The sequence below is a fragment of the Capra hircus genome, chromosome 10 (genome assembly GCF_001704415.2).
Source record: "Capra hircus breed San Clemente chromosome 10, ASM170441v1, whole genome shotgun sequence".
Lineage (NCBI taxonomy): Eukaryota > Metazoa > Chordata > Mammalia > Artiodactyla > Bovidae > Capra > Capra hircus.
Window position 1 is genome coordinate 64,644,201 of NC_030817.1, and position 12,672 is coordinate 64,656,872.

General features: G+C 36.3%; 1 protein-coding gene across 2 annotated transcripts in view; it reads right to left on the reverse strand.

Moving 5' to 3' along the window:
* TMEM62 (transmembrane protein 62) overlaps positions 1-12,672 on the reverse strand; it is a 45,365-nt gene that overhangs the window by 7,505 nt on the left and 25,188 nt on the right. For both annotated transcript variants that reach the window (XM_018054381.1, XM_013967012.2), the window contains exons 9-11: positions 9,288-9,447; positions 5,106-5,219; positions 2,639-2,723 (exon numbers count right to left, since the gene is read on the reverse strand). In XM_018054381.1, the coding sequence (XP_017909870.1) occupies positions 2,639-2,723; positions 5,106-5,219; positions 9,288-9,447 (359 nt within the window). The remainder of the gene's footprint in view (positions 1-2,638; positions 2,724-5,105; positions 5,220-9,287; positions 9,448-12,672) is intronic.

Consider the following 12,672-nt stretch of genomic DNA (forward strand, 5'->3'; position numbering starts at 1 on the left):
ACCAGTCAGAATGGCTGTGATCCAAAAATCTGCAAGCAATAAATGCTGGAGAGGGTGTGGAGAAAAGGGAACCCTCCTACACTGTTGGTGGGAATGCAAACTAGTACAGCCACTATGGAGAACAGTGTGGAGATTCCTTAAAAAATTGCAAATAGAACTGCCTTATGACCCAGCAATCCAACTGCTGGGCATACACACCGAGGAAACCAGAATTGAAAGAGACACATGTACCCCAATGTTCATCGCAGCACTGTTTATAATAGCCAGGACATGGAAACAACCTAGATGTCATCAGCAGATGAATGGATAAGGAAGCTGTGGTACATATACACAATGGAGTATTACTCAGCCATTAAAAGAATACATTTGAATCAGTTCTAATGAGATGGATGAAACTAGAGCCGATTATACACAGTGAAGTAAGCCAGAAAGAGAAACACCAATACAGTATACTAACACATATATATGGAATTTAGAAAGATGGCAATGATGACCCTGTATGCAAGACAGCAAAAGAGACACAGATGTGTAGAACAGACTTTTGGACTCAGAGGGAGAGGGAGAGGGTGGGATGATTTAGGAGAATGGCATTGAAACATGTATACTATCATGTAAGAAACGAATCGCCAGTCTATGTCCGATGCAGGATACAGGATGCTTGGGGCTGGTGCATGGGGATGACCCAGAGAGATGTTATGGGGAGGGAGGTGGGAGGGGGGTTCATGTTTGGGAACGCATGTACACCCGTGGTGGATTCATGTCAATGTATGGCAAAACCAATACAGTATTGTAAAATAAAGTAAAAATAAAAATTTTTTTAATTAATAAATAAAGTTAACATGAGTATCTGTCCAAATATTCCCTTCCCATATGTGATGCAGCTCTTAACTCAGTTATCCTCTTACTTCAACTGAAAGGGATCCCTAAAAGATTTCCAAATTGACACCTCTTAAAATACAGTGCCAGAAAGCCAAAGCACCAGGGCTTTATTCTGCAGCCACAGACTAGAGCATCACAGATCCTCAACCCCAGCCAGCCATTTCACTCGTCCGCAGCTGATCATATACCGGTTATCAGAAGACTATGATGGGAAGCTCAGTATACACTGAGCAACACCTGAGGGGAAACAGTCCTACTTAAAAGACTGGCCTCAGTGAAAGACAGCCTGATGTAAGTTAAATGGCAGGTCTTCCCTAGTAGACCAGCATCTTCATTTTATACTCTTAACACTGTTCAACCCGACAGATAACGACAGACAAAGCTTGACAATGCGTGACCTTTCTCACTTTGTGTGTTGCATACTTACTACTCATTCATCTCTCATTCTAGTCTGGTACTTCTCAAAGTATTGATCTACATATCCATTCATTATCCTTATTTATTTATTTTGAATATATCATTCTTTAGCCTTAGAGGCAGCTATGCTATAAATTGTAAGCAATGACTCTCTACTTTGCCCGTATATTAGAATAACCTGGGGGAACTTTTAGAAAATACTCATGCCCAAGTCTCACCCTCCAGAGATTCTGATTCAGTTGGCCTGGGAAACAGGGGAGTTGAGGCAGCAACCCAGGGGATTCTAGGCAGCAGGACTGAAAAATACTGCTTTGGACAGAGCCGTGCTTCTCAGCCCTATCACACACTGGAATCATCTGAGGAGCTTTAAAAAATACTTATGGTTAGGTCCTACCCACAGACATTCTGTGTAAGCACTGAAAGTACTGTGTAGACACTGCGATTTTTAAAGTTCCCAGGGCATTCTAAGGTGTAGTCAGATTGAGAAGTGTTTACAGAAAAGAACTGACCTGGAGTCAGACTCTTATTAGCTATAAGATACTAGATAACCTACATTAACTCTGAGGTCCTCAGTTTTCTAGTCTTTAAATGGGAAACAATAATACCTACCTCACAGGACTGTAGTAAGATTAAGATAACGTAAGTAAAAATACATTGTGAATTTTAAATAACTCTACAAAAATACTGGTAGTCCCACATGAGGCTGAGGCCTCCCTCAAATATTTATTTATTTACATTTTGTGCAATAATGCTTTTTGAACTTTTTCACAGAATTTTTTAAAAAATACATAAGCAGGAAAACATTCAGTAGGATATGTATACTACCTATGCAGTTAACCCATCTTATAATTTAATCTTTACTACAGTCCTCCCCTTCCCCACAATTAGTTCCTGGGATTTCATCCAAGCCAGGAAGAAATAAGGAACACTTACTTCAACAAGTGTCAATATTTATTGTTTGTAATACATAAAATCAGTGCTGGGTGCTGTAGAAAACAGAAGTACTAAACAAGAGCTCCTGTATTGAGGAACTTGAGTCTGATTGAGGAGATAATATATGCATTTGAAGTTGTGATGTAAACAAAGTGATTGGCTGGTTAAGTACAGAATTAATCCTTAGGAAGGACTCTTGGGATTCCGAGACAGAAAAGTTCATTATGACCTGGAAAGGTTGGAGAAAATGGTACGGAAAAGGGGGTTTGAAGTGAGCAAGATAGTTTGAAGGATGCATCTCACAGAGTTCAGGCAAAGACAGTCTGCACTGATATTTATTTAGTCAGGAGACTATGGGATACACAAATGTAAGGTCTTCTAAGAATAAAAGGAACCCACGGTGACTAACCTTTATGCTCTGGATATGCTTGATACCGAAAAATAATGAGAATGATGAGCTGGATCAGCACAATCATCACAAATATGACCCGGGCCTACAGACAAAGAAATTAACATGAAACAGACATACGGATACATCTTCAGTTTTTATAAACAGCCCCATTAACACAAATGGAAATGACATCATTAGGAGAAATGACTAGATAAGAAAAATATACAATCAAAGAGAATTGAAAATCTGATGCAGCAAAGAAGATAATTATAAGTTGCCTCAGCATTTGTCTTTTAAGATTTGGATACCTGGACCAACATTGAAACTAAATAATTTCATACAGTTACATAAAATCAAATTAGAACAGTCCACTTTCAGTGTACGAGGTTAAGTATAATTTGTACTGTTTTATTTAAAGTCTTACAAGAGTGTTACAAACTTACAGTTATAGGGGGAGGGCAGAAGCGGGGAAGGGATAGTTAGGTAGTTTGGGATGGACATGTACATACTGCTATATTTAAAGTGGATAATCAACAAAGACCTACTGTATAGCACAGGGAACTCTGCTCAATATTATGTAACAACCTAAATGGAAAAAGAATTTGAAAAAGGATACATGTAAATGTATAACTGAATCACTTGCTGTACACCTGAAACTATCACAACACTGTTAATCAACTATACTCCAATATAAAATAAAAAGTTTTTTTTTAAGTATAAAAGTGGGAAAAAAAAAAAACAGTATGCAACACACTACAAGCTGAATAAACAGAGACTGCATTTCTTTATGCTTTCTCCACCAGGAAATCACTCACTTGAAGATTAATTCATAGTAAAGAGACATGTAATCTAGGTTCTTGTTCTCCAAGTATGGGCCCCAGGTCATCTCTGGAATCACCTTGAGCCTCTGAGAAATACAGAATCTCAGGCCCCATTTCAGCTCTACTAATCAGAATCAGCCTCTTATTCACATTTCCAAGTGATTCATAAGTACACCAAAGTTTTCAAAGCCTGATCTAGGTGACTATTAAAAATCCCCAAGAGAAAAATAAATAATTTGCAAAAATGAGATGCAAATACCCATTAGGCATATTTTTTTAACATTCAATCACACAAGTGATAAGCGTAAATTAAAATAATAAGGAATGCACATTAAGTCTGTGAGGATATAAGGGGAGACTAAGCTATCTTTGGGAGGTGAAGTGAAGGGGGTTTAAATTTCCTTCTCAACATTTCCCTGGTGGCTCAGACGGTAAAGCATCTGTCTACAATGCGAGAGACCTGGGTTCGCTCCCTGGGTCGGGAATATCCCCTGGAGAAGGAAATGGCAATCCACTCCAGTTTTGCCTGGAAAATCCCATGGACAGAGGAGCCTGGTAGGCTACAGTCCATGGGGTCACAAAGAGTCGGACACGACTGAGCAACTTCACTTTCACTTTTCACTTTCTCAACATTGTAGTGCATTTTATGTTAATATCCAGGAGAGGGAGATCTGAGGAAACTAGACTGTAAATTGCCAAAGATTCTCTGAAAGACAGTTTGACAGTGTATATTAAAAACTAAAAAAATATTTATTCATTCAAGAAATCCTTATTTGAGGGTCTACTTGTGTTAGGCATACCAAAAAGACATTCTTGCCCTCATGGGACTTATCTTTTCATAAGGGAGAACAGACCAAAAACAATGAATGTAACAAATAATTTTAAAATCTGTGTAATTATATAAATTATATAATAAATAAATGAAGCATACAGAATAATGTGTCCATTCTTTGATCCAACAATTCATTTCCAGAAATTTCCAAAAAACTAATAAATGCAGAAACAAGCAATATTTTTACAGTAGAGGGAAAAATTGGAAACAAATGCTCAACAATAGGGAAGTGGTCAAATAAATTAAGGTATATCTATGACAATATAATGCAGCCAATAAGCATCGTTTATAAAACAAATTTGATGTAAGAAAACCATCAAAACAAATTCCTCAGTAGAAAAAATCAAATGGAAAAAGAGAATGAAAAGTATATTACCATTTTACAGTAAAAACTTATATCCAAATGTAAATAAGAGAAAAATAAATAGTATTATAACAAGAAATACAATGGTTATAATGGTTCGTGTGATAAAGGAATGATGTTCATTATACTTTATTTCTAAATTTTCCAATTTTTCTATATTAAGCATGTATTATTTATATGGGAAGAAATATTACTTTTGAAATATCCTAACTTAGCACAGTTCCTATAATTCCCTTAGTAATCCTTGTTTTATGTCATTACTTAGAACCAGGTTCCAAAACAGGTACTATATGTCCGTGTCTCCTTTCTTTTAATTCAAATCAATTTAAAGTCATTGTATTCTAGACAAACAACTAAACTTTTAATTTGATAAGGTTCTGCTTTCTCATCACGTGAGTATATTATTTATGACATTAGACCTACCAAATCTAGTAAAAACATATATAATAGTAAGTTGAATTTACTCACCACAGTACAATGGTCAGTAAGAAGAATAAATGATGCCAGGGGATCAAATCTGAGCTGAATATCCTCTCGAGCTGAAAATATGTGGTGAACACTCTTACTTCTTCCAGCAGAATCCTAGGAATAAGCACAGTAGGGAAGCAACCCTCATGTACAAATATGTACAATGTTCCAAGATTAAGTTTCCAATAATTTTCGTCAGTTATCTCAGAATAAGTGACACCTTTTTTTCATTTATTTTTGAGTCTTCCTATGAGAACTTGATTTTTTTTTCAGAGTATCTTTGTACTTAATTTTTTTAAACTTTAAGCTTTTTCTTTAGTACTGGGGTATAGTTGATTAACAATGTTGTGGTAGTTTCAAGTGAACATATGAGCACTTTAAATAAAACTTCTTTTAAACTTCGTAATTCTAGATTTGAATTGGAAATATCAGTGTGTATCACAAAGCAGTCTTTTAAAAAAAAATCCGTATTTCCCTTTGTTTATTGAAAAGACCTAAAAACAGTAATGAGCTAGCTGGGCTAGTGCCCAGATTTTGGTCTCAAAATAAAATTCCCCACTACAAGAAGCCAATGCTCTTTAGAGAAACAGCCAATTCCAATTCTTGAGTAAGAAATGCACAAGGGCTTGGAACATCTTTGTACCAGAAAGCAAGAAAACTTAACAAGGACTATTAGGATTGTATCAGAGGACTTAGTGGCCAACTTAGAGAGGCTCCCACTAGCCAAAGATGGGACAATCGAGTATCAGAAAGAATAAATGCAATGGAGTGAAACATACCAACCACATTTTTTAAAACTCTGAATTCATAATGATACTAAAAGGCTCATTTGGTTACGTTTGGCAGATGGTAGAGAACTCATTCTGAAAACAGGTTTAGAAAAGGGAAGGTGGAGGATGAATGAAGATTTATCCTGTCTTTCCTGTATGAACTCTGTATCTGGGTATCAAATAGGTGAGGCAAATTTCTTCTTTATGGGACTCTTCTAATTAATACTCATATAATTAAGAGTGGCAATTTTATATCACCATTTTATAACTCCAATGAAATAATGTATCTAGTTTCAGACTATCAGTAGGTGCTAGAATTCCTATAGTGAATGGAGGATAAGCCAGCATTGTGCTGGCACTGGCTTGTCTGACAAGGGCCAATTGCTACATGTTCAGGAACTTTGCACTCCAGTGTTCTTGCCTGGAGAATCCTAGGGATAGGGGAGCCTGGTGGGATGCCGTCTATGGGGTTGCACAGAGTCAGACACGACTGAAGCGACTTAGCAGCAGCAGCAGTAGTAGGAACTTTGCAGACCAGCTAATGTATTGGTAGCTTAAAACCAGTTACAGGAGGAATATTTATCCTATGGAAATTGGTATAAATCAACTTCCTCCCTTCAAACATGCCCCAAGTTAGTGGTTAAACATTTACCAGCATACCACTCTATAAGGTCAACAATATCTACAGACAGTGATCAATTTTAATATTCTTAAAAGAGAGACAACCAGATATTATAAGCTTCTGATAAAAGCATAAAACACCAAAGGAAGTATTCCCGCCAAAAAACAGAGACTCAAATATGATCAAACCTTAAAATCTAACTACCAGTTATAGAAACTATAGGGGGTAGACAATCATACTACATAATACCACATGGATACAAACAGCAAAAATCCAGAATACAGAAACACTACAGGATAAAAGGTCCAGTTTCCAAAGCAAACAAATTGCAAGGAGGAAAAAAGGAGGATGGAAAGGAAACCTATAGATTAAGAAACTGAAAAGACAAATCAGCTAAATGCAATATTTGAGCCTTGTCTGAATTCTGATTTGGAATTCTGAACTCCAAATGCAATATAAATGACAAAATGGGAAAACTGGAACATTAGCTGGATAGTTTGAAATTAAGGTGTAAGTGTTAATTTTTCAGGTGTGATGTGGTATTATCATTACTTTTTTAAAATAGTTATCTTTTAGTGATACATACTATCATATTAATATTTACACAGATGAAATAACACTGTGGTACAGGGAGAAGTGGATGGGGTATAGATGAAACAAGACTGTTCACAAGTTGATAATCTTTAAAGTTGGGTGATTCGTTAAAGTTGGGAATTCATTATAGTATTATCTCTTTCATTTATTTTAAAAATTCCCTATCATGAAAAGCTTTAAAATAGCAAAAAGAACTTTCACTGGTGTTTATCAAACTTTTATTTCTCAAATGTTCTTACTCTGAATTACATATTCTTGGGGTTTTTTTAAAGTTCTTATTTTAACGCAGCGATTCTCTTTGAGAGAGAGCGATTTCTAGAGTTTACTCTTTAAATTGGCAAAGCAGGCACAATAATCTTACATTCTGGTTCTCAAACTTTAGTGCACATCAGAATCACCTGGAGGGATTGTCAATACATAGGGTTAGCTTCCATCTCCAGAGTTTCTGATTCATAGGTTTGGGATGGGACTTCTAATGAGTTTCCAGGTGATGTTGATGCTACTACTTCAGGAACCACACTGAGAACTGATTAAAAGGTCTAGTTGGTACTAGGTTGCCTGGAAATGTACAGATATTCAATAAATACATGCATAGATAAAATAAAATAAATCAATGTCTTCTCCCATGAAGTTTTCTCTTAGACTAATCTATATGTAAACTATATTTAAAAGGACAGAATTTTCTCATTGATGAATAAGGGGACTAGGTTCCCTATTTTAGTATTCAGTAGACTAATTTCTTAGAATTATATTCATATAGACAGAAAACAGATCAGTGGTTGCCTGAAATGGGGGTGGAAGGAAAGCAGTTGCAAAAGGGCATAAGAAGACTTTTGAGGGAGACAGATGGTATTGATTGTAGTAATGGTTTCAAAGATATGTAAGAAAGTCAAAACTCACCAAACTATACTCTTAAATATATGGGGTTTTAAATATAAATTACATCTCAAAAATGTTAGAAATATGAAACATATAAAAATATATGCTATTTCACATTTTTACTAAGGATTCAACTAAGCAGGCAGAAATGTTTTGAGGAATGTGAACTATGGTTTCTTCCTTATAAAATAAGCAATCCAAAGATTCAGGAGTTCCACCTTCCTACAAGCAGGTCTCCTATGGTTGCTCTCACTTCTTCCCCATGACTGTAAAGACAGGGAACAATTTATTCTACGTGTACTTATATCTTCAAGTCATTTTAAAATAAGCCAACTTCTAATATGAAAGACATTAAGGAGAGCATCCCCTCCTTCCACATCCTACCCATGAGTTTCTTCTTCCTTCTAAGCAGATGAGTGGCACTGCAAAGTGCCTTCTCCTGTTTCCTCATCTATGAGATAAAACTTATATCATGGAAGATTGTTACATGAATTTAGTTAAAAAAAAAAAATCTAAGTGTCTTAGAAGACGCTCAGTAAATAGCTCCTTCTTTGTGACACACATATAAAAAAGATGAGAATAATTACATGTGTTTTCTGAAGGATTACTTGGCAGTCTTCAAACTAAGACTTAACATTAAAAGATTAGCTTAAAACTGTCATCAAACCACAGTGTGGTAGAGACTGACAGGCCTTTTTCTCGAGAAACTAATTTTTTAGCACAGTCTATCACCTCACGTGTTTCAGTGTATTGATAAAACTGCTCTATTTGGGTAATGATGATCACTTTCTACTCTGGCAGGTCTGCTGAATTAAATGCTCCACAAGCTGAATCAGAAAAGAGATAGGCAGGCAGTCACTGCATACACTATCAATGCCCACTCCCCAGACCAAAAAAAATCTCTTTGATGCTTTGAAAATTCTCTCTCCTAGGCTTTCAAAATAGTAAACACAATTTTCCTATACTTGGAGACAGCAATCAAAGGTGTGGACACATAAATACATGTCTTCTGACTTATTCTATTATCTTTAGGTATATTGGGGAAATTCTGGCCAAAGTTGGAAGAAAGCAAAAGAATGATTCCCTAGGATTAAAAAAGAGGGAACTGAAGTCAATAGTTGCACACTCGTGTTCTCTGCCCACTTTTCAGTCTAACAGCAGAATTGCTCCTGAGTGTCTATGTTCAGAACATATTAAATCCAGTGTATTCAAAATTTTTTACTTAGTTTCATCTATAATCAACTGACTAAAAACAAAAATCAAAGTTCAATGTGGTTACTAATCATTTACATACCAAGTTGAAAATTACTAACTTACCTGAACGATTACTTCTATGTTATGTGTCTTATTACTGTAGTTTCTTGGGTTCCACTTTAGTATGAAAATAGGACCAGACAAATGACTAGCTTGCCCTAAATGAACTCCATCAATCTTAACTGCAACTGAAGTAATGGAGGATAAGGAAAAGGCCAGGACTCTAAAATGAAAGCATAAATGCATGGTTTTAGGTATTTGCCATTGTTTCTATAAAGAAGAATAACCCTGTTATAACCTGAAAAGATGTAAGTACAGTAAACCTTCCATCAGTTGATCTCCAGGTTCCTGAGATGTGGAACCTGTGGATTCAACCAACCATGGATTGAAAAGAAAAATTTGACAAAACTTGCATTTGCCTTGCACCAGCAACTATTTACACAGAAGTTAAATTGTATTAGGTATTATTAAGTAATCTGTTGTTCAGTCACTAAGTTGTATCCAACTCTTTTGCAACCCCATGGAATATAGCCTGCCAGATCCTCTGCCCATGGGATTTTCCAGGCAAGAATACTAGAGTGGGTTGCCATTTCCTTCTCCAGGGGATCTTCCTGACCCAGGGATCAAACACGCATCTCCAGCATTGCATGTGGATTCTTTACCACTGAGCCACTAGAAAAGCCCATAGGTAATCTAGGTAAGATTTGAAGTATAGGTTATAGGCAAATACTATACCACATTACATAAGGGACTTGAGCATCTGAAGACTCTGGTATTCACAGGGGGTCCTGGAACCAATATCCCAGAGATACCAAAGGGCAACTGTAAAATAGACCATTACACTCTGCAACTGTTCATACGACACTATTTATATGATCTGATTTCTTTGTAAATGGTGGCTTCTGGAGTTGTATAACTCAGCAAACCTGAAAAGGTGAGAAATTAGAAACTATCCTAAATCGAAATCTGATATCCAGCTCCTATCAAGAAACATAACTGAGAGATATATGTTCCACTTACCTAGTAATCAAAAGAAATAAAACAGCTTGGTACCCTTTTTTTCCAGAATAATGAGTAAATATTTTTAAAAGTACAGTATCCAATAATGATAAGAGTTCTGTGAAATTTGCACTCCTATTTCTTGGTAACATTATAAATTAGTACCTGTTTTAAAAAATAATCAGGTTCCTTGTACACTGCTGGTGAGAATCTGAAATGACACAGCCACTATGGAAAACAGCATGGCAGTTTCTCAAAGAATTAAACATAGAATTACTATATGATCCAGCAGTTCCACTTCTGAATATATACCCAAAAGAACTGAAAGCAGTGACTGGAACACATATATTTATACACATATTCATAGCATTAATATTCACAATAGTGAAACGTTGGAAGCAAAAGTGTCTATCAACAGATGAATAGGCTGGTAGGTTTAGTCGCTCAGTCGTGTCCAACTCTTTTGAAACCCCATGGACTATAGCCTACCAGGCTCCTCTGTCCTTGGGACTCTCCATGCAAGAATACTAGAGTGGGCTGCTATTTCCTTCTCCAGGGAATCTTCCCGATCCAGGGATCAAACCTGGGTCTCCTGCATTGCTGGCAGGCTCTTTGCCAACTGAGCCACCTCAACAGATGAATGGATAAACAAAATATGGTATATACATGCAGTGAAACAATATTCAACCTTAAAAAGGAAGAAGATTCTGACACTTGCTTCAAAACTGAAGCAAGTGAAGACAGAATTCCTTGGTGGTGCAGTGGATAAGAATCTGCCTCCCAATACAGGGGACATGGGTTCGATCCCTGGTCTGGGAACATTCCTCATGCCTCAGAGCAACTAAGCCTGTATACAACTACTAAGCCTGTGCTCTAGACCTTGCAAGCCATAACTACTGAAGCCGGTGCACCTAGAGCTTGTGCTCCTCAACAAAAGAAGCCACTGTAATGAGAAACCTGCACATCACCAACCAGAGAGGAGCCCCAGCTCACTGCAACTAGAGAAACCCCGGGAGCAAAAATACAACCAAAAATAAACAAATAAATTTTTTTTTTAATGGTTGAAGACATTACACTAAATGAAAGAAGCCAGTCACCAAAGGACAGATATATGATTCTCCTATATGAGGTACCTAAAATAGTCAAGTCCATAGAGACGGAAAGTAGAATAATGGTTGCTGGGGGCTGGGGGCAGGGAGAACAGGGAGTTAAGTGTTGAATGGGTACAGAGTTACAGTTTCGGAAGATAAAATAAATGGTGGTGATGGTTGTACAACAATATGAAAGTACTGTACATTAAAAATGGTTAACATGGTAAATTTTATGCATATTTTACCAAAAATTTTTTTAAAAGAGTAATGATTTTAGTTGCAAAAAAATAAAGTTGTTAGAAAACCTTTATCAACAGTCACAAAGGAATTCAAACTATTTCAGCTAGAATCCCATTTCTAGAACTCTATCTAAAGCAATTATTAAAATGAAGGAAGAATCTATATGCATCAGATGTTCATCCTCAAGATACGAAAATATTTACATATACTATGATCCATTCCCTCTGTTGACAGAAAAAAGGTAGGAATTAGAATACACTGTACTCTATGATTATGACTATGTAAATATATGCCTGAAACAGAATGCCTGAGAAAGAAAACTCATGTTAACAATAGTTCTATTAGGGGGTGGGGGATGGGACAGGAATACACATATAATCCCATTACCCTATTTCCCAAAAGTTATGCCATGCTACTTTTCAAAATAAGATTTTAAAAAGTATATTAAAACAAGTGCCCTTATGTTTGCAAAGGTTATAAGTCTCTTTCCAAAAGGAGTGGTAATGTTTCATTAAGATTCTATTTAATACTACTCAGCCATAAAAAAGAACAAAATAATGCCATTTTCAGGAACATGGAAGCAACTAGAGATTATCATAGTAAGTGAAGCAAGTCAGAAAGAGAAAGACAAATAGACTATGATATCACTTATATGTGGAATCTAAAACATGACACAAATGAATCTATCTATGAAATAGAATCAGGGACATAGTGACAGAATGCCAAGGGGGAGGGGAGTGGGAGAGGGTTGGACTGGTATATATAGAATAGAGAAACAATAAGGTCCTACTGCATAGCACAGGAAACTATACTCAATCTCTTGTGATAAACCATAATGGAAAAGAAAATGAAAAAGAATGTATATAAATGTATAACTGAATCACTTGCCTGTACAGGAGTAATTGACACAACATTATAATTCAACTATAATTCAGTAAAAAATTAGTTGGGACGTCCCTGGACGTCCAGTGGTTAAGACTCCATGCTTTCACTGTAAGAGACATAGGTTCAGTCTCTGGTTGGGGAACCAGGATCCCCCATGCTACACAGCAGAGCCAGAAAAAATTAAAAAAGAAAAAATATTCCATTGACATATACTGTCAAATTCATATGCCAAA